Source organism: Odocoileus virginianus, chromosome 30, assembly GCF_023699985.2.
Source record: "Odocoileus virginianus isolate 20LAN1187 ecotype Illinois chromosome 30, Ovbor_1.2, whole genome shotgun sequence".
NCBI lineage: Eukaryota > Metazoa > Chordata > Mammalia > Artiodactyla > Cervidae > Odocoileus > Odocoileus virginianus.
Genome location: NC_069703.1, coordinates 9,267,416 through 9,294,928, shown reverse-complemented (window position 1 = coordinate 9,294,928; position 27,513 = coordinate 9,267,416). Strand labels below are relative to the sequence as shown.

The 27,513-nt window shown below is 43.0% G+C and overlaps 1 protein-coding gene across 2 annotated transcripts in view; it reads right to left on the bottom strand.

Moving 5' to 3' along the window:
• PARD3B (par-3 family cell polarity regulator beta) overlaps nt 1–26,760 on the bottom strand; it is a 1,140,410-nt gene extending 1,113,650 nt beyond the window's left edge. For both annotated transcript variants that reach the window (XM_070458512.1, XM_070458513.1), the window contains exon 1: nt 26,556–26,760. In XM_070458512.1, the coding sequence (XP_070314613.1) occupies nt 26,556–26,675 (120 nt within the window). In that variant the 5' untranslated portion in view covers nt 26,676–26,760. The remainder of the gene's footprint in view (nt 1–26,555) is intronic.
• Nucleotides 26,761–27,513: the final 753 nt, after the last annotated feature.

Here is a 27,513-nt window from a genome sequence, read left to right as displayed (position 1 = left end):
AAAAAAAAATGGGAGTAAAACTGTGACTAAACAAAGACATGAAAGTTTTCATTCCTTTGACCATCATAATTGGTAATTTACATTATTGTATCCAATGCAATGAACATTTCCAAAAAGTTAAGTTGTAGCATCATTTTGAAATTAATCAGTAAGAATTTAAAGAGCAAGGAAGTGAATATTTTAAAATGCAGACATGATGAACACTTCAAAAGTCAAACATTATTACAGCTTTTCAAACTAGAAATGAAAGAAGCAACTGAAGAAGCTTGCAGGGTAAGCTACTGTGTTGCATTAGCTGAAGAAGTACACACTATAACAGACTAAGAAAGCCTTGTAGAACTGAGATAGCTGAATGCCTGCTACATGATAAGTCAGTTAAAAAAAAATAATGGCATGACAGTGCTACTTTCCAATGATACTGGAACTCCTCAAATGAAACATCTGGTGACAAATGTGAAGACTGAGTTAATATCCCAACTGTAGAATTGTACTTTTGCCTTGCTCCTGGATCCATCTACAGATGAAACTGAACTTGCTGCTTCTTTTCTGAGATGACTACTTGGCGCTGACACTGACGGAAGAACTTCTTTTTGTATGTGAATGCAGATAATAAACGCTGGTACTTAAATAGTCAACATGTTGAACAATTTTTTGGACTCTCATGGTTCGCCCTTGGAACAAGTGTGTTGACACTGCATCCCCAGTGCAGAAGCAGCAGTGGGTAAAATTGCTGGTGCCTTAGTTTGCAGCAGTGAGTGAGAGTCGCTCAGTCGTGTCCGACTCTTTGCAACCCCGTGGACTACACAATCCATGGAATTCTCCAGGCCAGAACACTGGAATAGGTAGCCTCTCCCTTCTCCAGGGGAACTTCCCAACCCAGGGATCGAACCCAGGTCTCCCGTGTTGCAGGCGGATTCTTTACCAGCTGAGCTGCAAGTAAAGTGCCTGCCTGCAATGCGGGAGACCTGGGTTTGATCCCTGGGTCAGGAAGATTCCCTGGAGAAGGAAATGGCAAGCCACTCCAGTATTCTTGCCTGAAGAATCCCATGGACGGAGGAGCCTGGTGGGCTACAGTCCATGGGGTCACAAAGAGTCGGACATGACTGAGCGACTTCACTTCACTTAGTTTGAATCAAGGCAGTACACTATACTAGAAATCACTGTATTCTTCACTGCTACTCATCTGCATTTTTAAAGATGGTCAACTGAACTTAAGAATACCCTTAATGAAGCAAACAAAAAAAACAGTTATTAATTTTTGACCCTTGAATTCACATTTTTTTGACCTTGTATGTGAAGATTAGAAAGCCCAAAGAAAGTACTTCTTCATACTGGTCACCAGTGGACACCTCAGGCAAAAGCACTCCTGTGATTGATGGAGTTGAGCTGAATTCACTGGTTTTTTTCATGGAACACCATTTTCATTTCAAAGAATGCATGACAGACAAACTAGGATTATTTATACCTGAACTTTTGGCATTTTTCACATCAAAATGAATGATGTGAACCTGGGCACTTCATGGAAAAGAAATGACAAAATTTGTTACCAATAATAAAGTAAAAATTAAAATTTTAGAAAACTGTATCCAGCGCTGTGAACTTGATAGTTTCATAATACCTTTACCTGGTGAAATTGATGGTACTATCAATGTATGTGGCTTTTGAAATTGTATAATGAAATGTATCAACATCTGGCATAACCCAGTGAAGTGTTTTCCAAATAACCAATGTATGATATTAGAACATCACACAAGGATAGAAGATTTATTCAAAATACAACACAAAGGAATGGGTTATAACAACAGAGTATGAAAAATTTTACTAGTATGGTATCAGATTCCACTTTGCAATTAATCTTTAAGAAAGCAATCCTTATTAAGATTCACTCCCATAATTATGTTATATAAGATTCCAACTTTAGAGATCCTCCTTGCTGGCTTGATGAAGTACTAATCCAGTCTAGGTAAGTTCCACGTAATACAGAACTGCAAGTGACCACCAGGAAAGGAAGGTAACCTCTGCAAGTGGCCTCCAGCTGTTGTTGTTCAGTTGTGTCCACCTCTTTGCAACCCCATAGACTGAAGCACGCCAGACTTCCCTATCCATCACCAACTCCCAGAGCTTGCTCAAACTCACGTCCATTCAATCAGCAGTGCCATTTAACCATCTCATCCTCTGTCATCCCCTTCCCCTCCTGCCCTCAATCTTTCCCAGCAGGGTCTTTTCCAAAGAGTTGGCTCTTCGCAGCGGGTGGTCAAAGTTTTGGAGCTTCAGCATCAGTCCTTCCAATGAATATTCAGGATTGATTTCCTTTAGGATTGACGCTCTGATCTCCTTGCAGTCCAAAGGACTCTCAAGAGTCTTTTCCAGCACCACAGTTCAAAAGCATCAATTCTTTGGCACTCAACATTCTATATGGTCCAATTCTCACATTCATCCATACATGACTACTGGGGAAACCATCACTTGTTGGATCTGCATGTAATATGCAAAAAGCTTATCTGCAGTTGTTTGAAAAAACTTTGAAAATGCTCCTCCTTCTTCCAGTTACATATCTATGAGAAGCAGGATTTCCTTCACGTATTTCAACCAAAACAATACACTGCAACAGATTGAATAAGCAAGCAGACACATTTAAGAATCCAACTGTCTAACAAGCAGGCAGCAAAGAGAATGGCAAAAATGTTACACATGGTCACTCTTTTCACTAATTTTTTCTTTTGCTTTGAAAAATATAGTCATTTTCATGACAACAGGTGACCTTGTTATGGACTGGTTATTCTAAATCAATTAAATATATTATTTTAATTTCTCAGTTTTCCTGATATGGTAAATATGGAGAGGTGTGATCTGCATAGAAAAGCCCTTTCAGGTCCTCTAAAACACAAGAGTGAAGAGGGCTGTTAAGAACAGTAAGTCTGAGAACTGTTGCAATGTGCCTATTTTCTTTATCTCTGCCAAATGACACTCCCCGCCTCCCTTCTTTCATTTATCTAGATTTTACCCACTTTCCACACTTGGCAACTGTGAGCCCTCTCCGTCCGTAACGCCTGGAGAACTCATCCAGCACCTGGCTGTTGCTGTTTTCTGGAAGCATGTGTGTCTCTCCAGAGAAACTGGGAAGCCCCAGAGGAAAGGGACTGTGTATGGGACAGCACAGGTACTCAAAAACACCAACTTAATTATAGACTTGAGAGCATCAATTCAAGCAAGTCCCGGGACTTCAATCAGTTGCTCAAGGAAGCCAGACCACAAAGGACCTGGGATGAGGCAGAATTTAGGGCAAATGTGCATCGCACCGAGGTCATCTGAAGACTCAGCTGAGAACAGGGGTGTAGATGCCAAAATGCACAAGTGCAGAAGGTAATAGTAAGTGATATCAGACCATGAGACCTTTATTTCTCAACAAAACAGGCAGCAAGTTATCTGTGCATCATTTTGGAGCAAAAACTTGAGGAATGAAGAGAGTAACATTGTGGGGAAAGCAAAGAAGAATCCACAGAATTTTCTCAAAGTCTCTTACTCTAAAAATAGGAAAAATGCATTGACCTGAATACCAATAGTTAGGAGTTGAACTGTCCCCACAAAGGATATGCTGAAGTCCTAACCCTTTGTGCCTGTGAATGCAAACTTATTTAGCAACAGGGTCTTCACAGATGTAAACACCTAAAGTAAGGTCACTGGGGTAAGTCCTAATCTGATGTGATCTGGGTTTTTTATACCTTTTATAGGGTTTGAACACCTTATTTTTTGACAAGTAAGCATCATGTATTGTTTATTTAACTCCTTATGTTGGGAGTATAGCATATTAACAATGCCGTGATAGTCTCAGGTAGACAGCAAAGGGACTCAGCCACACACCTATGCACATGTATATATGTATGTATTTCTGTTTTTATATGACGAGAAAGACACAGAAGGAAGATGGCCATGCAGAAACAAAGGCAGAGATTGGAGTTACGCTGCCACAAGCTAAGGAATGTCTGGGCACAAAAGAAGCTGGAAGCGGCAAGGAAGGTTCTTCTCTGGGAGGCTGCAAAGGGAACGTGAGCCTGCCAACATGTTAATTTTGAAACTCTAGCCTTTAGGGCTGTGACAAAATTCGTTGTTTTAAGCCATGCTTTGTGGCAACCAAGCTCATGACACGTTGTCACTGGGGTCCTAGGATACTAGCACAGCAACGGAGGCCTCTGCGCTGTCCATGAGGACTTCCTAGGTGGCACATGCCCGCTGGCCTGCAGGAGATGCAACAGACTCAGCTCGATCCCTGGACAGGGAAGATCCCCTGAAGGAGGAAGTGACAACCCACTCCAGTCTCCTCGCCTGAGAAATCCCATGGACAGAGGAGCCTGGTGGGCTACTGTCCACGGGGTTGTTGCACAGACTCACGCAATGGACCATGCTTCACTACCCATGGTCACAGTCCCACAGAGCTCTCCTCACCCACAGACAAAAGTAAAAGGAAAGGCAGAAAGATGTGAAATGCAAATTTAATTAGCAGCAGCTAACTAGTTAGCACCAGCTTCCCTGGCGGCTCAGACAGTAAAGCGTCCGCCTGCAATGCGGGAGACCTGGGTTCGATCCCCGGGTGGGGAAGATCCCCTGGAGAAGGAAATGGCAAACCCACTCCAGTATTCTTGCCTGAAAAATTCCATGGATGGAGAAACCATGGGGTTGCAAAGAGTCGGACATGACTGAGTGACTTCACTTTCTTTCTCTCTAATAAAACAACAACAACAACAACAAAAGGCTGTTTGTTTTTTTTTAAACTAGAGATTTCTGAACTGCAGTTTTGGTTTTTTTTAAGGTTCTGAGAAAATGTCTCTGATCAAACACTGCTGTCAAAACTCAAGCCCACTGAGTCTCTATAAATGTGCCTATAAATACAGACAAGGATTATTTATCCATCTTGAATTTCCTCAATTCTTTGCTACAAAAGGAAGTAACCCAGAACCTAACATTAAAGTTATCAATACTATGACTATGTCATGGTGAAAGAAATAGGGGATTACAAGTGAAACCCTTTCATTTTCTCCAAGATTTTATCAAGCCACCTGAACTTCTGGGCCAAGATGACTGCGAGCTCATGTGCTGGCCATTCAGAAAGGTGAAGACCTCAATCTTATCCATATAAGATACTTGGCCTTAAAATCCATAGACTGCAATTTAAACCCTTGTAATGCATACCTGTTAGGAATTTACCTTCAGCCACACACTTTACCTCAACCAATAAAAAGAAACAATGGGATTTTGGACCTGTGGAAATTTCTAGAGCCATCTAACTTGATGATCCATTCAGTGCCCCTATACATCAGGTAATCCCATTGGTTTTCTAACTATGGGCCCTAATCCATCAGTGAGCAGTGAAATAAATTTGGTATATTCCAACTGCTGCTGCTGCTGCTGCTAAGTCACTTCAGTCGTGGCCGACTCTGCGCGACCTCATAGACGGCAGCCCACCAGGCTCCCCCGTCTCCGGGATTCTCCAGGCAAGAACACTGGAGAGGGTTGCCATTTCCTTCTCCGATGCATGAAAGTGAAAAGTGAAAGTAAAGTCACTCAGTCGTGTCCGACTCTTCGCGACCCCATGGACTGTAGGCTACCAGGCTCCTCCGTCCAAGGGATTTTCCAGGCAAGAGTACTGGAGTGGGGTGCCATTGCCTTCTCCACACTCCAACTACTTAAAAAAAAAAAACAACAACAACAGTAGAATAAAAAATAAGAGGGTATCACTAGGGTTAAGTAAGGGTTACCATCCTCCTGACTTCATTTGTATATGTGTGTTGTGGGTCCTGTGTCATAAAAGAAAACGTATTACTACTTTATTTATCAATCCAAGTTCTAGTAGGAAACAGATGGTTCACTCAAATTGGGCACTTAGGAGTTGAATAAAGAACCTATTTATAAAGGTTTCCCCAGGATTAAGGAAAAACATTAAGGCAGAGCACTCCTAAGTAGTGAGGTTGCTACCACCAGTACCCAAAGGGCCAGGGGATGGAGTGCAGACAGCTATGCAGGGAGGTCCACCTGATGGAAGTTGTGTCCTTCAGTAAAGGGAGGCAGCCAGCCCATGGAAACCCAAGAGAAGGGAGCTGCCGCCTGCTGGCACTCCTCCCGTGGCTGACGCCAACTAGACATTGCAGAGCAAGACGGTCCACGCTACTCAGCCTCCCAGGTCACTGCAGTGCGTCTCGAGGGGCAAACAGAAGGCTTTCAGCCTCCTGTGTGTGACCCCATCACAGAAGGCTGAAAGCCACTAATACAGTTCATACCTTCATCAACTCAGCCTGACCACTTTTATTTCTGGACGCCACATTTTTTCCACATCTGCCCCCAATCCCAACCTTGAATCAGGCTCTAACCCAATGCCAAAAAGCTGATGCAAAAGATTGGCGCCTTTATGAACTCATGATTTATGATCTCAGCTACGCCCTCAAACACTCCCTGGCAAGCCTTTCATCCATCCTCAGCCCCCCACCTCTCCTAGCCCCCACCTTTGGGGCTCCTGGAGGGCACAGACCATGTCTCACTCATCTCCGCAGCCCCAAGCTGCGATGTCTAGAGCACAGGTGTGGTCACAGTGCGGTCTGTAAACTATGAAGACCTAAGGCTCAGAGGGCTCCCTCTCCCTCATTTGCACCCATGCTTCCCATACCACAAAGCAGTGGTCCCTAACCTTTATAGCACTAGGGACTAGTTCCAGGGAAGACAATTTTTCCATGAATAAGGGGTGGGGGTGGGGGGCAGACGTGGAGCAGGGGAAGGGGAGGAAGAGGGAGGAATGATTTTAGGATGATTCAAGTACATTATATTTATTGTGAACTTATTTCTATTATTATTACATCACTCCACCTCAGATCATCACGCATTAGATCCCAGAGGTCAGGGACCCTTGCCATAGAGGGTCAAATCCCGAGTCTGATTTCTTTGCCCCTGAAATTCCCAAGCCCGTCTCCTCTTCTGCTTGTGTATGTCTAACCTGCACTCCTACAGCCTGGACACGGACCAGTTTTCCACCTCCATTCCCAGCTCCCTCTGCCTCCATCTGCTAGGACGATTGATAGAAAAAAAAGAGAAACACTATCATCACCTGCCCAGAATGTTCCACTGACTCTTCATGCTCTTTAGACAGTCATAGCAAAGGGCCCCTAGCTTGGACTCCGGCTTCTTCTTACAGCTTCATTCCTACTTTTCCCTTTCACAATCAGCTTTAGGAAACTTTCGATATTGTTGTTCTCTTGCCATACCCCCGTAAAACCTTGTCTATCCTCAGTTGTGGATGTGACTGGTGATGGAGGCAAGGTCCCATGCTGTAAAGACCAACATTGCATAGGGACCTGGAATGTTAGGTCCATGAATCAGCGCAAATTAGAAGTGGTCAAACAGGAGATGGCAAGAGTAAACGTCGATATTTTAGGAATCAGTGAACTAAAATTGACTGGAATGGGTGAATTTAACTCAGAAGACCATTATATGTACAACTGTTGGCAGGAATCCCTTAGAAGAAATGGAATAGCCATCATGGTCAACGGAACAGTCCAAAACGCAGTACTTGGATGCAATCTCAAAAACGACAGAATGATCTCTGTTCATTTCCAAGGCAAACCATTCAATATCACCGTAATCCAAGTCTATGCCCCGACCAGTAATGCTGAAGAAGCTGAAGTTGAACAGTTCTATGAAGACCTACAAGACCTTCTAGAACTAACACCCAAAAATGATGTCCTTTTCATTATAGGTGACTAGAATACAAAATTAGGACATCAAGAAACCTGGACTAACAGGCAAATTTGGCCTTGGAGTATAAAATGAAGCAGGGCAAAGGCTAATAGAGTCTTGCCAAGAGAACACACTGGTCATAGCAAACACCCTCTTCAAAAAACAAAAGAGAAAACTCTACACATGGACATCAACAGATGGTTAACACCGAAATCAGATTGATTATATTCTTTGCAGCCAAAGCTGAAGAAGCTCTATACAGTCAGCAAAAAACAAGACTGGGAGCAGACTGGGGCTCAGATCATGAACTCCTTATTGCCAAATTTAGACCTAAACTGAAAAAAGTAGGGAAAACCACTAGATCATTCAGGTATGACCTAAATCAAATCCCTTATGATTATACAGTGGAAGTGAGAAATAGATTTAAGGGATTAGATCTGATAGAGTTTCTGATGAACTATGGACAGAGGTTCATGACATTGCATAGGAGCCAGGGATCAAGACCATACCCAAGAAAAAGAAATGTAAAAGGGCAAAATGGGGAGGAGCCAAGATGGCGGAGGACTAGGACGGGGAGACCACATTCTCCCCTACAAATTCATCGAAAGAACAATTGAACGCTGAGCAAATTTCACAAAACAACTTCTGATCGCTAGCAGAGGACATCAGGCGCCCAGAAAAGCAGTCCATCGTCTTTGAAAGGAGGTAGGACAAAATATAAGAGATAAAAAGAGAGACAAAACAGCTAGGGACGGAGACCCGTCCCGAGAAGGGAGTCTTAACAGAGGAAGTTTCCAATCACCAGGAAACCCTCGCACCGGCGGGTCTGGGGGAAGTTTTCGAATCTCGGAGGGCAACCTAACTGGGAGGAAAAATTAAATAAGGCCCACAGATTACGTGCCTAAAAGCAACTCCCAGCAGAAAAGTACCCCAGACGCCCACACCCGCCACCAGCAAGTCGGGGCGGAATGGAGAGGAGCGGGCAGCATTGCTTAGGCTAAGGACCGGGCCGGAAGGCCCTGAGAGCAATCGGAGGGAGCTCTTTTAAACTGTGGGATAGCAAGAGAGAAAATTAACTGGCCGAACACACTGCCGGCCGTTTGCAAAACAAAGGGACTGAGAAACTCCAGAGAAGAGCTAGCCAGCGGCGGACAGGCCCATCCCCGCTGGAGGTAGGAGGCAGGGGGGAGGGGAAAGGGGCAAACTCAGCCCCAGAGAAGCCACCCCTCCCACACTGCAAACAGACCTCCAGTTTCCATCTAAAGACTTCCTGAGATTCTGGATGGTCGACATCCACCACCGGGAGGGTCGCGGCTAGAGGCCAGCTCCTGAGAACAAACACAAGCCTCTGGCACCCCACCGGCGCGCGCAGAAACTGAGGCTGGGGCCGCGGAGGGGTGAGGGCGCACCGCACCCAGGGAGAGTGCGCCCGTCAAGCTCCTGGCTGCCTGAGCCACTCAGGCCAGGGAAGGCACAAAACTTAGGATCAACCAAATCCGCGCTTTTGTGGAGTACCAGAAAACTGGAACCGCACGAAACGCAGGGCCCGCTCCATATAGAGCAGCTGGGAGCCTGAGCAGTGTAGACGGGGAAAGCACTGACACCCGTGAGCGGGGTAAACCCAGTGTGGCCGGAACACGGTGAGTGCTATCCACACAGAGCGGTATCTGCAGCGCCCCGCCCTCCCCGTAGCAGGACTTAACTGAACTAGAGAACCTAAATAAGAGATCACCTCCACCCGCCTGTGTCAGGGCGGAAGTTAGATACCGAAGAGATGGCAAACAAAAGCCAAATAAACAAAGGGAACCACTTCAGAAAGGACCAGTGCAACAGATTAAAATCCCTGAAGGTAACACCGTCTACACCGGAAGGGGCCTATAGATATTGAGAAGTGGAAGCTGGAAAGACGAGTTATCTGAACTTGAACTGAACCCACACTGACCACAACAACTCCAGAGAAATTCATAGAGAGAGAGATATATATATTTTTTTAATTTAAAAAAAAAAATTTTTTTTTCTTTCCTTTATTTTTGCACTTTTATTTTCTTTTAAAATTCCCTATTACTCCCCCATTACTCCTCAACTTTCATTTTCATATATTTTTACGATTTTTTTAATTAGGGAAAAAAAATTTTTTTTCTAGTTTTTTTCTTGTTTTTTCTTTTTCTTGTTTTTCTCTCCTATTTCCTTTTAAAGTCCTCGAATACCCCTCTATTATTCCTTAATTTTAATTTTCATTTCACTATAACCTTGCAAAAAAAAAGAGAGAGAGAAGCCCTATTTTTAAACCGAACTTCATATATATTTCTAAATTTTTTTGAGTTTTTGTTTTTCTTTTTAAATACTGTATTTCAAAGAGTCTAACCTCTACGCTAGATTTTTAAACTTTGTTTTTCAGTATGTGATATAAATTTTGGACATTTAAGAATCCAATATTCAGTTCCCATTTCTATTCAGGAGTGTGTTGATTACTCTCTCCCACTTTTGACTCTCTGTTTTCTACCTCAGAACACCTCTATTTCCTCCTTTCCCCTTCTCTTCCCAATCCAATTCTGTGAATCTTTGTGGGTGTCTTGGCTACAGAGAACACTTTGGGAACAGAGAACTGCGTAGATCTGTCTCTCTCCTCTTGAGTCCCCCTTTTTCTCCTCATGCTCACCTCTATCTTCTTCCTCCCTCTCCTATTCTTCATGTAACTCTGAACCTCTCTGGGTGTCCCTCATGGTGGAGAATCTTTTCACCATTAACCTAGAAGTTTTATTATCAGTGCTGTATAGTTGAAGAAGTCTTGAGACTACTGGAAGAATAAAACTGAAATCCAGAGGCAGGAGATTTAAGCCCCAAACCTGAGAACACCAGAAAACTCCTGACTACACAGAACATTAAGTAATAAGAGACTGTCCAAAAGCCACCATACCTACACCAAAACCAATCACCATCCAAGAGCCAATAAGCTCGAGAACAAGACATACCATGCAAATTCTTTAGCAATGCAAGAACACAGACCTGAGTGTCAACATACAGGCTGCCCAAAGTCACACCTAACACATAGACCCATCGCAAAACTCAACTGGACACTCCATTGCAATCCAGAGAGAAGAAATCCAATTCCATGCACCAGAACACTAACACAAGCTTCCCTAACCAGGAAACCTTGACAAACCAATTGTCCAACCCCACCCACTGAGTGAAACCTCCACAATAAAAAGGAACCACAGACCACCAGAATACAGAAAGCCCACTCCAGACACAGCAATCTAAACAAGATGAAAAGTCAGAGAAATACCCAACAGGTAAAGGAACATGAAAAATGCCCACCAAGTCAAACAAAAGAGGAGGAGATAGGGAATCTACCTGAAAAAGAATTTAGAATAATGATAATAAAAATGATCCAAAATCTTGAAAACAAAATGGAGTTACAAATAAATAGCCTGGAGACAAAGATTGAGAAGATGCAAGAAAGGTTTAACAAGGACCTAGAAGAAATAAAAAAGAGTCAATTAAAAATGAATAATGCAATAAATGAGATCAAAAACACTCTGGAGGGAACCAAGAATAGAATAACGGAGAGAGAAGATAGGATAAGTGAGGTAGAAGATAAAATGGTGGAAATAAATGAAGCAGAGAGGAAAAAAGAAAAAAGAATCAAAAGAAATCAGGACAACCTCGGGGACCTCTGGGACAATGTGAAACGCTCCAACATTCGAATCATAGGAGTTCCAGAAGAAGAAGACAAAAAGAAAGGCCATGAGAAAATACTCGAGGAGATAATAGCTGAAAACTTCCCTAAAATGGGGAAGGAAATAGCCACCCAAGTCCAAGAAACCCAGAGAGTCCCAAACAGGATAAACCCAAGGCGAAACACCCCAAGACACATATTAATCAAATTAACAAAGATCAAACACAAAGAACAAATATTAAAAGCAGCAAGGGAGAAACAACAAATAACACACAAAGGGATTCACATAAGGATAACAGCTGATCTATCAATAGAAACCCTCCAGGCCAGAAGAGAATGGCAGGACAGACTTAGAGTAATGAAAGAGAATAACCTACAACCTAGATTACTGTACCCAGCAAGGATCTCATTCAGATATGAAGGGGAACTCAAAAGCTTTACAGACAAGCAAAAGCTGAGAGAATTCAGCACCACCAAACCAGCTCTTCAACAAATGCTAAAGGATCTTCTCTAGACAGGAAACACAGAAAGGTTGTATAAACGTGAACCCCAAACAACAAAGTAAATGGCAATGGGACCATACCTATCAATAATTACCTTAAATGTAAATGGGTTGAATGCCCCAACCAAAAGACAAAGGCTGGCTGAATGGATACAAAAACAAGACCCCTATATATGCTGTCTACAAGAGACCCATCTCAAAACAAGGGACACATACAGACTAAAAGTGAAGGGCTGGAAAAAAATATTTCACAAAAACGGAGAACAAAAGAAAGCAGGAGTCGCAATACTCATATCAGATAAAATAGAATTTCAAATAAAGCCTGTGTAAAGAGACAAAGAAGGACACTACATAATGATCAAAGGATCAATCCAAGAAGAACATATAACAATTATAAATATATATGCACCCAACATAGGAGCACCACAATATGTAAGGCAAATGCTAACAAGTATGAAAGAGGAAATTAATAGTAACACAATAATAGTGGGAGATTTTAATACCCCACTCACAACTATTGATAGATCAACTAAACAGAAAATGAACAAGGAAACACAAACTTTAAAGGACACAATGGACCAGCTAGACCTAATTGACATCTATAGGACGTTTCACCCCAAAACAATCAACTTCACCTTTTTCTCAAATACACATGGAACCTTCTCCAGAATAGATCACATCCTGGGACATAAATCTAGTCTTGGTAAATTCAAAAAAATTGATATCATTCCAGTCATCTTTTCTGACCACAGTGCAGCAAGATTAGATCTCAATTACAGGAAAAAATTATTAAAAATTCAAACATATGGAGGCTAAACAATATGCTTCTGAAAAACCAACAAATCATAGAAGAAATTTAAAAAGAAATCAAAATATGCATAGGAATGAATGAAACTGAAAACACAACAACCCAAAACCTATGGGACATTGTAAAAGCAGTGCTAAGGGGAAGATTCATAGCATTACAGGCCTACCTCAAGAAACAAGAAAAAAGTCAAATAAATAACCTAACTCTACACCTGAAGCAACTACAGAAGGAAGAAATGAAGAACCCCAGGGTTAGTAGAAGGAAAGAAATCTTAAAAATTAGGGCAGAAATAAATGCAAAAGAAACTAAAGAGACCATAGCAAAAATCAACAAAGCTAAAAGCTGGTTTTTTGAAAAAATAAACAAAATTGACAAACCATTAGCAAGACTCATTAAGAAACAAAGGGAGAAGAACCAAATTAACAAAATTAGAAACAAAAATGGAGAGATCACAACAGACAACACTGAAATACAAAGGATCATAAGAGACTACTACCAGCAGCTCTATGCCAATAAAATGGACAACTTGGAAGAAATGGACAAGTTCTTAGAGAAGTATAACTTTCCAAAACTGAACCAGGAAGAAATAGAAGATCTTAACAAACCCATCACAAGCAAGGAAATCAAAACTGTAATCAGAAACCTTCCAGCAAACAAAAGCCCAGGACCAGATGGCTTCACAGCTGAATTCTACCAAACATTTAGAGAAGAGCTAACACCTATCTTATTCAAACTCTTCCAGAAAATTGCAGAAGAAGGTAAACTTCCAAACTCATTCTATGAGGCCACCATCACCCTAATTCCAAAACCAGACAAAGAGGCCACAAAAAAAGAAAACTACAGGCCAATATATCACTGATGACCATAGATGCAAAAATCCCTAACAAACTTCTAGCAAGCAGAATCCAACAACATAATAAAAAAATCATACACCATGACCAAGTGGGCTTTATCCCAGGAAGGCAAGGATTCTTTAATATCCGCAAATCAATCAATGTAATACACCACATTAACAAATTGAAAGATTAAAAACCATATGATTATCTCAATAGATGCAGAAAAAGCCTTTGACAAAATTCAACATCCATTTATGATTAAAACTCTCCAGAAAGCAGGAATAGAAGGAACATACCTCAACATAATAAAAGCTATATATGACAAACCCACAGCAAGCATCACCCTCAATGGTGAAAAATTGAAAGCATTTCCCCTAAAATCAGGAACAAGACAAGGGTGCCCACTCTCACCACTCCTATTCAACGTAGTTTTGGAAGTGTTGGCCACAGCAATCAGGGCAGAAAAAGAAGTAAAAGGAATCCAGATAGGAAAAGAAGAAGCGAAACTCTCGCTGTTTGCAGATGACATGATCCTCTACATAGAAAACCCTAAAGACTCTACCAGAAAATTACTAGAGCTAATCAACGAATACAGTAAAGTTGCAGGATATAAAATTAACACACAGAAATTTCTTGCATTCCTATACACTAACAACGAGAAAACAGAAAGAGAAATTAAGGAAACAATACCATTCACCATTGCAACAAAAAGAATAAAATAGTTAGAAGTATATCTACCTAAAGAAACAAAAGACCTATACATAGAAAACTATAAAACACTGATGAAAGAAATCAAAGAGGACACAAACCGATGGGAGAAATGTACCGTGTTCATGGATTGGAAGAATCAATATTGTCAAAATGGCTATACTACCCAAAGCAATCTATAGATTCAATGCAACCCCCTATCAAACTACCAACGGTCTTTTTCACAGAACTAGAACAAATAATTTCACAATTTGTATGGAAATACAAAAAACCTTGAATAGCCAAAGTAACCTTGAGAAAGAAGAATGGAACTGGAGGAATCAACCTGCCTGACTTCAGGCTCTACTACAAAGCCACAGTCATCAAGACAGTATAGTACTGGCACAAAGACAGAAATATAGATCAATGGAACAGAATAGAAAGCCCAGAGATAAATCCACGAACCTATGGTCACCTTATCTTCGACAAAGGAGGCAAGGATATACAATGGAAAAAAGACAACCTCTTTAACAAGTGGTGCTGGGAAAACTGGTCAACCACCTGTAAAAGAATGAAACTAGAACACTTTCTAACACCATACACAAAAATAAACTCAAAATGGATTAAAGATCTAAATGTAAGACCAGAAACTATAAAACTCGTAGAGGAGAACATAGGCAAAACACTCTCCGACATAAATCACAGCAGGATCCTCTATGACCCACATCCCAGAATTTTAGAAACAAAAGCAAAAATAAACATATGGGACCTAATGAAACTTAAAGGCTTTTGCACAACAAAGGAAACTATAAGCAAGGTGAAAAGACAGCCCTCAGATTGGGAGAAAATAATGGCAAACGAAGCAACAGACAAAGGATTAATCTCAAAAATATACAAGCAACTCCTCCAGCTCAACTCCAGAAAAATAAATGACCCAATCAAAAAATGGGCCAAAGAACTAAACAAACATTTCTCCAAGGAAGACATACAGATGGCAAAACAACACATGAAAAGATGCTCAACATCACTCACTATCAGAGAAATGCAAACCAAAACCACAATGAGGTACCATTACACGCCAGTCAGGATGGCTGCTATCCAAAAGTCTCCAAGCAATAAATGCTGGAGAGGGTGTGGAGAAAAGGGAGCCCTCTTACACTGTTGGTGGGAATGCAAACTAGTACAGCTGCTATAGTGTGGAGATTTCTTAAAAAACTGGAAATAGAACTGCCATATGGCCCAGCAATCCCACTTCTGGGCATACACACTGAGGAAACCAGATCCGAAAGAGACACGTGCACCCCAATGTTCATCGCAGCACTGTTTATAATAGCCAGGACATGGAAGCAACCTAGATGCCCATCAGCAGACGAATGGATGAGGAAGCTGTGGTACATATACACCATGGAATATTACTCAGCCATTAAAAAGAATTCATTTGAATCAGTTCTAATGAGATGGATGAAACTGGAGCCCATTATACAGAGTGAAGTAAGCCAGAAAGATAAAGACCATTACAGTATACTAACACATATATATGGAATTTAGAAAGATGGTAATGATAACCCTATATGCAAAACAGAAAAAGAGACACAGATGTACAGAAAAGACTTTTGGACTCTGTGGGAGAAGGCGAGGTGGGGATGTTTCAAGAGAACAGCATCGAAACATGTATATTATCTAGGGTGAAACAGACCACCAGTCCAGGTTGGCTGCATGAGACAAGTGCTCCGGCCTGGTGCACTGGGAAGACCCAGAGGAATCAGGTGGAGAGGGAGGTGGGAGGGGGGATCGGGATGGGGAATACATGTAAATCCATGGCTGATTCATGTCAGTGTATGACAAAAACCACTGCAATGATGTAATTAGCCTCCAACTAATAAAAATAAATGAAAAAGAAAAAAAAAGGCAAAATGGCTGTCTGAAGAGGTCTTACAAATAGCTGAGAAAAGAAGAGAAGCAAAAAGCAAAGGAGAAAAGGAAAGTTATACCTATTTGAATACAGAGTTCCAAAGAATAGCCAGGAGAGATAAGAAAGCCTTCCTCAGTGATCAATGCAAAGAACTAGAGGAAAACAATAGAATGGGAAAGACTAGAGATCTCTTCAAGAAAATGAGAGATACCAAGGGAACATTTCATGCAAAGATGGGCTCAATAAAGGACAGAAATGGTATGGACCTAACAGAAGCAGAAGATACTAAGAAGAGATGGCAAGAATACACAGAAGAACTATACAAAAAAGATTTTCATGACCCAGATAATCACAAAGATGTGATCACTCACCCAGAGCCAGACATCCTGGAATGTGAATTAAGTGAGCCTTAGGAAGCATCACTACGAACAAAGCTAGTGGAGATGATGGAATTCCAGTTGAGTTATTTCAAATCCTGAAAGATGATGCTGTGAAAGTGCTGCACTCAATATGCCAGCAAATTGGGAAAACTCAGCAGTGGCCACAGGACTGGAAAAGGTCAGTTTTCATTCCAATTCCAAAGAAAGGCAATGCCAAAGAATGCTCAAACTACCACCCAATTGCACTCATCTCACACGCTAGTAAAGTAATGCTCAACATTCTCCAAGCCAGGATTCAACAATACATGAACCAAGAACTTCCAGATGTTCAAGCTGGTTTTAGAAAAGGCAGAGGAACAAGAGATCAAATTGCCAACATCCGCCGGATTGTCAAAAAAGCAAGAGAGTTTCAGATAAACATCTATTTCTGCTTTATTGAGTATGCCAAAGACTTTGACTGTGTGGATCACCACAAACTCTGGATAATTCTGAAAGAGATGGGAATACCAGACCACCTGACCTGCCTCCTGAGAAATCTGTATGCAGGTCAGGAAGCAACAGTTAGAACTGGACATGGCACAACAGACTGGTTCCAAATAGGAAAAGGAGTATGTCAAGGCTGTATTTTGTCACCCTGCTTATTTAACTATTTGCAGAGTACATTGTGAGAAATGCTGGGCTGGATGAAGCACAAGCTGGAATCGAGATTGCTGGGAGAAATATCAATAACCTCAGATATGCAGATGACACCACCCTTATGGAAGAAAGTGAAGAAGAACTAAAGAGCCTCTTAATGAAAGTGAAAAAAGAGAGTGAAAAAGTTGGCTTAAAGCTCAACATTCAGAAAACTAAGATTATGGCATCTGGTCCCATCACTTAATGGCAAGTAGATGGGGAAACAGTGGAAACAGTGGCTCACTTTATTTTGGGGGGCTCCAAAATCATTGCAGATGGTGACTGCAAATTAAATCTTCTTGGAAGAAAAGTTATGACCAACCTAGATAGCATATTAAAAACCAGAGACATTACTTTGCCAACAAAGATCCATCTAGTCAAGCCTATGGTTTTTCCAGTAGTCATGTATGGATGTGACAATTGGACTATAAAGAAAGCTGAGTGCTGAAGAACTGATGCTTTTAAACTGTAGTGTTGGAGAAGACTCTTGACAGTCCCTTGGACTGCAAGGAGATCCAAACAGTCCATCCTAAAGGAAATCAGTCCTGAATATTCATTGAAAGGACTGATGTTGAGGCTGAAACTCCAATATTTTGGCCACCTGATGCAAAGAACTGACTCATTTGAAAAGACCCTGATGCTGGGAAAGATTGAAGGCGGGAGGAGAAGGGGATGACAGAGGATGAGATGGTTGGATGGTATCACTGACTCAATGGACATGAGTCTGAGTAAACTCCAAGTGTTGGTGATGGACAGGGAGGCCTGGTGTGCTGCAGTCCGTGGGATCACAAGGAGTCAGACACGACTGAGCGAATGAACTGAACTGATCCTCAGTCAGATGCAGGCAGCTCCTCACTCTCCCTCTCTCTCCAAAGCCCCCCCATCCCTTACTGTCCAGCAATTGGCCATTCTTTCTTCTAAACCCTGCCCACGTGTAACTCCTGGTGAAATTGGCACAACTTCCTCATCTCTCCCTGCTCCGAAGTCAAAGGTGACCACTCTCTTCCATCTACCACTCCAAACCTGTCTACTACACTGTGTTACTTATCTACATTCCTTTCTCTGCCATATTAGTTTATTAGCCTGATGGGGGCAGGGAACATGTCTTATTTTATTCTATATCCCCAGTGCAAAACAGAATACTTGACCCAATGTCACTCTTCATAAATCTTCTCTGAAGTAACTGAAGTGGTGTTTGGATTGTCAGATCATCAAAGCAACCGTAGCAAAGCATCCACTACGTGGGGGTCAGACTAAGGCCCCACTCAATATGTGACATACTTTTTCATATGATATAGATGGCATTAAGAGATGCAGTTTTTACCCATCATTCTTAAATTAGGTGCCCCACTCTCTCCACCTCTTTCCCAATACAGGCCACCTATCTATAAACAGGGAGGAGTACAAATCCTGTCTATACATCCCTTCTCAGAAACCCATCTTAGCTTAGTGGTCACTCTTTCTAGGGTTTATGTCTCTACAAATAAAGAATAGTAGCAAGATTCACTCTAAGTCTCCCTAAAAAAGGTATCAGAAGTCTACTGTCACAGCTCCCCCAGATACCCTTAATTTCTGTCTCAAGTGAAGCCAGTAGATTGGGTCTGATCACTTCTCCTGCCAGCGTGGGTTTCTGGTCATGCTGATGGTGGCTTAGCCAAAAGTTGCAGACCTCTCTCCTGTTATCTGCCTCCATCATCAAACGGCCCCACCAGCTCCTCCTCTGGGGCCCAGGACCACCTGATAAGTTTAATATATCCTTACCTTGAGGTAAAGGACAAGAACAGTACAGAGTGTATTTACCTGGATGAATCTGACAGAGGCTGAATGTCTCGTGGTACCCTGCAATTATGTCTCACTGCAATCCACAGAGTAAGAGTCCAGCAACCAAAAGAACGGTGGAGTCCAAAGATGGGAAACAGAGCTGATCTGGCAGCCCCAAGATGCAGTCACAGGGCCTTTCAAAAATAAAGGATCCACCCGAATCGAGATAGTTCAGAATCAGTTTTTAAATCAAAATGAAGTTAATAAATAAGACACTGAAAATCAAACACTGCTCACATGTAAAGGGCAGCATTGCACAAACCTCCATGAAACAAAAACATTATGATGTTCCTTTGCTAAAAATCCAGACCTGCAGAGTGCTCAGTCTCGAAAATCTGCAAAGGGAGTCAACCTGTCAAAATCTGAAGCTGTTTTTTAAGACAATCAGTGCAGCAGATATAATGGGCCACTCAACTACTGCCTACAGCACATGTGGATTTGATGAGATATTTGAAGATAATCAAGAGAAAAGTTGCATTTAGACTTTCTTTATAAAACTATACCACATATAAAGATTTCATAGAAAGCATAGTGTTGAATATGAGGTCATTCTCATTTTTAAGAAAGAAAGCAATGTGAAAGGTGATATAATTTAACAAGCATTTCTGGTATACATACTATATATCTGGTACTGTGCTAAAAACAGGGATAGGAGAATAAATAAGACTCATTCTTTGTTCTTAAATAGTTCAAAGTAGAGTGGAGGAGACAGAATGGCTACTCTCTGTGATCAAGCCCGGCCAGTTGCTCTCCTGCATTCATGCGGACTTCCTTCCCAGGCCCACTGCATCTAGACAGCACACATGGCCAGTCTGACTAGTGGGATGCTGGCACAAGGGATGTCTGCCACTTCCAGGCCAGGCCCCCAGGCTTCGGTGGCATCCTCCACACTCTCCTTCCTCACCAGTTAGCACAGGGCAGGGAATCTGCAGAAAACCCCAAAACCAAAAGGAACAGCAGGAGGTGGTTGCGTGGGTCATAGCACTCATCTCCCCCTGAGAAAGTGATAAACCATTGTCCTTTGGGGGTTGTCTGTTAAGGTAGGAGACCCTGATGAGTAGACAGTAAAATGTAAGGTACGGTTTTCGAAATGAAAGCACTATAGGAATTAGAGGAACACTAGTATGAAGGCCCTAAGTGATGGTGAGGGAAAGGGAGGAAGGGAATTCCTAGAGAAGAGGCAGTCAGAGTTTCATCCCAAAAGATGAGCAGGATTCACTTGGGGTGGGGGAAACTGTGAAAGTGTTACATCACATGTGCGAATTTAAAGAGTATAAAGGAATAGAGAAGATACTGGACCCAGAAGCAAAGTGGGTTTTCACATGATAGCAGTGAAGAGCCATTTACATATCCCAGCAATACTCCAGACAGGATCAGATCTACAGCTGTAAGGTCCTCAATGGAAAACAGTTGGAAAGAACTGGGAGCTAGTAACGGCAGAAAGGCCAGTTACAGGTCTGCTGCAGTTCCCCACAGGAGGAATGAGAAAGGCCTGGTGTGGGGCAGAAAGGAGGAAGCAGATCTAAGAAATACCACATGGAAGCATCAAAGGACTTTTCTGACCAACCAGACAAGTAATAGAATACGGAGGATGAGAGGCCATCAAGGAATGAAGGATTTCTGGTTTCTGAATTAGACAACCGGGTGAATGGTAGTCCCAGAAATGAAGAAAGAGGCCACAGGAGGATGTGTATGTGTTTAGTCACTCATTCATGTCCAACTCTTTGCGACCTCATGAACTATAGCCCGCCAGGCTCCTCTGTCCATGGGGATTCCCCAGACAAGAATATTGGAGTGGATTGCCATGCCCTCCTCCAGGGGATCTTCCCAACCCAGGGATCAAACCCAGGTCTCCCTCACTGCAGGTGGATTCTTTACTGTCTGAACCACCAGGACAGGAGGATAGGGACATGCAGACGGACAGAGAACAAGCTGGGCTTGAACTAAATATGAGACATCAAGGTGGTGAAGTCCAGAAGCTGCTAGATATTGAGGTCCATAGCAAGTTCAAGGCTAGAGGTGTGTGTCTGAGGGAAGCTGAAGCCATGGAATGGATGAGATCCAACTGAAATAAAGGAAAGAACCCCAAGGCACCAGCACATAAGGGAAACGGTATTATGCACCTGCAAAGACACAGAAGACAGAGACATGTTTAGAAATTCTGGGTAGAGACAGTTTTAAAAGGTGAGATATCATAAAAAATAAGGACTGAAAGGTAACCATGGCTTTTAGCTGTCATATCTTGATAATCTTGTTAAGAGCACTTTCACTGGAAAACACCAACTTACACTCATCTATTGGAATGGTAATAATGGGGACTAGAGGATAATGATTCCTTCTAAAGGTGTCTAACCTCAGCTCCAACTGAAGGCTGCCATGTGGGAAAGTAAAGCCCAGTAGTCTCAGAGCTTCCGATTCTTTTTTCCCTAAAAGGCAGAAATCTGGAGTTTTGCATGAAATCTCAATATTATTTAAACATGGCAAAAGTCAAACTACAACACTGAGCAGAAGTTAAAAAACACTTCTCTGGGTCACAGCAGACCCCACGAGCCCTGTGTTTGCAAACTTAGAGGCTGCTCAATGCAACTCAAGTAACAGAACCAAAACCAAGTTAGAAGCATGTGCCTCGCTGATGGTGAGTCAGTCCTGTCTACATGCTGGAAAGAGCATCTAGTTCACACATTGGGAGAGGAGAGAACTGAATAGGAAATAAAGCACTCAAGTCAGTCACTGCCCAATAAACTGAAAAGCATTTTGGGAATTCATTGCAGTCCGAGCTTATGCATAAAGGAAACTTATCATCTGGAAACAAGACATCAAGAGCTGAAAAATTCAGGAATTCAAGAGTTCTAATTTTTTCTTCCAGGCTAGTCCCACATAATATCACACCCGATTCTCGTTATTGTACAAATTCTAAAACTGATCTCACAGTCAATCAGGAGAGTCCATTGCTCTTAACTAAGTCCAATCTGGGAAGCTGATCTCAACTTTTAAAACCAACAAATTATTCCAAATATCTGAATACAGAAGAGATTCATTTTGAAAGTCAATCAGATGCTTCTTTAAAAAAAAAAAAAAAAAAAAAACTATCCTCAAACACATAGATCTGCAAATCTTCCTAAAAATTCTATCATACCCACTACCCCATAAACTCAGTGTTCATACTATTCAACTCCTGAACTCACACACATGCACACACTATATACTTTTATTTATACTTCTGTTAGTAAACAAGTACTTCCCCTTATTTACTTATATATAAAATCAATGTTCAATTTAATAAGTTATTTGAACACCTGCTCTGAGAATTCACTCAGGGTAGGAGTAGAAAGACAGTTGCTAATAACAAGTCGGTCTGTAGGTGTCTAAGACATATTATCTGCTGTCAAATGAGTTTAAAAACCAAATTAGTTCAGTGATACCAAAAGATTAGTAGTAGTAGATTAGTGGTTCTCAATCCTAACTGGGCATTTGTATCATCTGAAGTATCTCTTTTTAATACCTATGCCCAGGTTCCACTCCAAATCCATGGAAGAAAAGGACTGAAACATGTATTATTTAAAATGTTAAAATTAGAGGTAACTAATGATCAACCAAAGTTGAGAGCCCTGCAGGATATGGTTCAATTAGCCATTTACCTGTGACACGTAATTTTGATGATTAATTAACTAATTACTCAATGATCCCCGCCTTAACTACTGAAGACAATCCCCTCTCCACTAAAAACTTAACTGAACTGGATTTAGAGCCTCAGATGATGATGAACTACCAGGATCCAAAGACAAGCAATCCCTTAATTCTTGCCCCTTGGTCAATTCACCTCCCTAGTAGAGGTTATCAAAGGACAGGGATCATGGAGGCCACAGGAACCTCAAAGTCTGAGAGAATTCAGACCATAATGAAAGCCTTCCCCAAAGCTGCCTCAGCTTCCTCAGTATCTTACCTACTTCTGGCCTTATCTGATGCTGATTCAGTTGGCTTCCCACATTCCACAAATGCCAGCTGCCTTTGTTTCTTCTCAGCTGGAGGTGGCCAGTTCTCTGCTCCTGCTCACAAAACCCAGACTGTCCTCTTTGGGCTTCACGTACCCTTCAAACTGTAGAAACCCCAACTCTCTCCTCAATCTTGAAATCTGCCTTTCTCCCATCTAAATTATTCAGGGCCCCAGAAGAAACGGGCTTCATGTACATTCATGTTCCCACATAACGTGTTTCTTTACCTCCTCACCTCTCTACCCAGATATCTCAGAGATCATGCCCAATTTTTCAATTTGTGATTAGACTGAAGAAGAGTCTTCAGACTTGATTTGCAAATCCTGCAATATTTTGCACAGAAATCAGACTTCTCCCTGTAACATACAGACCTATACTGTTACAGGATAGAACCGAGAGGAGCCTCGACCCTTGAAGGCTTCCCGGGGGGCTCAGTGGGAAAGAATTTGCTGACGATGGAGGAGACACAAGACACCAGGTTTGATCCCTGCGTCAGGAAGAGAAGGAAATGGCAACTCACTCCAGTATTCTGGTCTGGGAAAACCCATGGACAGAGGAGCCTGGCAGGCTATGGTCTATGGTGTCGCCAAGAGTTGGACACGACTGAGCACATACGCAAGCCTCCCTTTGCAAGAAACACAATAGCTATTGCCATCATTGGGTTGATATGTTATTGTAGCAGTTTATAGATGGAATTTTTTAAAAAACAAACTGTAAAAAAATAAAGAAGACGGATAAATTCCACTGCAAAATGACTTACTAGGCTCCATATTAATGACTGAGAGTAAGGACCTGGAAACACAGTTCCTGGATTCAAATATCAATTCTACCACATACTAGTCGTATTTCTGTGCTCTTCCCCCATCTGTAAAATGGGGATATTAGTACCTCGTTCACGGAGTTAGTCATTTGACATACGTAAGGCACCTAGAACAGTGCCTGCACCAAGTAAGTACAATTCCTCTTGGTGGTTGTTGTTACTACCGAGTAAGCCCATCTTCATCGGCTTGCAGCTTCTGCGGCCCTCATTCAGTCTGTGCTTCCCTGGTAGTTCAGACAGTAAAGAATCCACCTGCCAATGCAGGATATCCAGGTTCGATCCCTGGGTCAGGGAAGAGCCTCTGGAGGAAGAAATGGCAACCCACTTCAATATTCTTCCAAGGAAAATGCCACGGACAGAGGAGCCTTGCAGGCTACAGGTTGCAAAGAGTTGGACACGACCAACTGAGTAACACATGAGGGCTTAAAATCTTGCATCCAGAGAAACAAACCATTTAAACCTTTCACTAATTTAAAGAAATTAAATTTATGCCAAGTTGTTTCTGAAATTGAATTTTGATATTTCTGGTCTTTTCCCATCATTTTCTAAATTCAATGGATAAAGGCATGGACTTTATCAGAGTATTTCATGACATTTTAGTTCCACTAGGAATATCATTTAATATTAGTTAAAGCCTTGTTATGATTACAATGTTATTTAAAACGAAACTATGAGAGAGGAGTATTTTGGGACGAGAAAAATATCACTCGCCAGTTATTAAATTGAGATTTTAAAAGCCAAAGAAGGGAGGGAGAATTTATTAGTTGCAGGTGACCTTTAAATGTCACATTCACTAATATATAAATGTAAACACAGAAAAATGTAATGTCTGGTAATAATGGTAAACTGATCAATACAATTACATTATGGGATCTGTGATATTATAAATTATGCTTTCAGTCCAGAATATTGATATTTTTTAACACCTTTTAAGATCAAATTATAATGCATTAAATATCCTAAAGTTAATTCCCTGTGTGCTATTTATAAGCTTATAGCTTACTTCTATTACTTGGACAGCTCCATGTATCGAATTTCTAAATATTTAAGGTTTTAGAGTTAAATTATTTTTCACAATGTTTAAAAAAGAAAAATAAGTTTATCAACTCAATGAAACAATCTTTCAGTGAAATCTGCTTTAATAATTTGTCTAGAATAGCATGGTTAGGTTTAACCTTAGACTACTTTCAGAAGTTAGGGAAATAGGATTTTAAGGACAACTGGTTACTGTGTCACTTTTCTTTTTTAACTGAATTACACAATATAAACAGTATGCACTATTGTAACAAAGGAAGAAAACCATTGGGTAGATACTTATATAGTTATATAGGCTACTGTTAATACTTTCCCTCTCGGCCTCAATTTCATTAGTAAAAAGTCCAGCTTTAGAGATTATATTTGATATACTAACAGACCATTCTCTACGCTCATCTTTAGCTCTTGACTGTTCAAGGAAATATACACATGCATTTATCCAGAGTGAAATGTTTTCCTGTATAATAATTCCAAGTGGAGGCACAGATATGCAGAGATTTAAAATGCCTCAGCTATACATTGCTTTCATGCCTTGGATAACCGAGATGACATTAAAAGAAACTACATCTTTCCATCATGAAATTGGCCAACATACTATTTCTACAGTTCTCACAGCATAAGGACAAACATTAAGAGGACCACTGGCCTCTAAATTAAGAGTTTATTATTTGTCCTATTTGAGGAAGATTCGGGGCAAACAAGATATCCCTTTGGCGGATTCCAAAAAAAAGATGCCCCTGGAGGCCTTCATTTAAAGTTTTCATTGAAACTTTTTTCTTTAAAGAAGAAATAGGCCCAGCATGTTACCCAAACACTCCATATGAGTTCCAGAGTCTAGCTAAGGCTTCTGAATATTTAAGTATGCCTTACACACTTACAAACACTTCTGGAACCTTACTTAGATTTCACTTGCTCCTGGCTTCAGGGACAGAGCTGGGAACAGCCTTTGTCATCATTTCGACAGTCACCCCTGACCTGACACAGCCCACACACTTAGTAAATGCTGATAGCAAGTGAACTGTTAAAGTAAAAATAGCAAAGTGTAGACTGGTTGGTGTCAGCACACAGCATCCTTTCACCTGACCTCCTGCTGGAATCATTGAGAGAGGCCAGCTACAGAGGTTGAAATTCCAAGGGCCCCATTAGTTGTAACTTCCGAATATGTGTTACACCAATCAACTTTCTAACCCAAGGATTAGAAATAGGGCGGCCTTGGCTGGTCAAAAATCACATCTGAGGTGAGCAACGCCTTCAAGTGCTCCCCTGAGGTCTATTCCCTCCAAGAACTTCTAAAGCAGTGCTTGTCAAACTTCGCTGGCCATTGCAATCACCTGGGAGCTTGCTGAAAAGCAGATTTTGAGGCCGCGGGCTAGGACCGGGGCACCAGATGTTGCCTTTCTAAGCAGCCCCCAAGTGATTCGGGGCTGCGGTTGCAACCACCGCCCTGGAACAAGCAAGGCCCACAAACGCCCAGATTCCGCATATTAGCAACATACAAAAGTTGCGGCCACGGGTCGTGACAAATCAGGTCCCCTTGGTGCTCAGAGCGTCCCCTTGTTCCCCAGAGCGTCGCCACCCTGTCCTCGGGGCACCTGGCAGGCGCGGTGGCGGCGGAGCGCTCCCGGGTAGCCAGCCCGCAGCCGCGCCCCCTCCTCCGCCCCGCCCGCGCGCCCCCCGCGCCGCGCCCACCTTCTCGCGGGTCTTCAGGTACCGCTGCAGCGCCTGCTGTGTGAGCTCCCGGACGCGCAGCTGGCCCTCCTTGCAGGGCACCACGATTCCGGTCCTGCCGAAACACACGGTCACTTTCATCCTGGCCCCCGGCGAGCACGCCGGGCCCGGCCGAACAGGTGTCTGGGCCGGCGGGCGCGGCCCCACTCTCAGGGGACGCCGGGCGCCGGCGGAGACCCCGGGGCGCCTCTCCCCGGGCCCCCTTCCGGATCAGGGGCTCGCAGCAGCGCCCCTCCGCCCAGGGCAGGCGGCAGCCGGCGGGCGGGAATCGATCTGAGAGCAGGAGGCAGCCGAGAGGGCTACCGCCCCAGGTGGCGGGGGGCCGGGGAAGCCGGGGGGCCGGGCTGCTCCTCCCGCTCCCGCTCCGGCTCCGCTCCGGCTCCGGCTCCGGCTCGGGCCCGGCCCAGGCGGCTGCTCCCCACTCGCCAAAACGAAACTGCCGGCCTGGCCCTGGCCCTGGCCCTGGCCCTGGCGGCGGCGGGGCCGGCCCCAAGCCCCGGGCTGGAGTGGGCGGCGGCGGCGGCGGCGCGCGGGGCCAGAGTTGGGAGGAAAACTTTTGCGCCGGATCCCAACTCCTCCGCCGCGCGCTGCGCTCTGGGCTCCCGCGGCCCCCGGGCCGGTCTGGGCCCGGCTCTTAAAGGGGCCGCGGCGCTCCCCGGGCCCGCCGTGCACTCGGCGGCGCGGGGCGGGGGCCGTGCGGGGCGGTAACCGGAGCCCAGAGACTGCTCCCCCTCCCTCGGTCTCTCCCTGGCTCTGTCCCTCCCGCACACGCACGGAGCTCTAGGGAATTGTAACGGGACCTCAGAGCTCCCCACCGGGGGATTGAAACCGGATCTCATAAAGCACACTCCGGGGAATAGCTGAGAGACTGCAGAGCTACCCCCTTAAAGCCAAGGGATTGGAGCCAGATTCGAGGAGA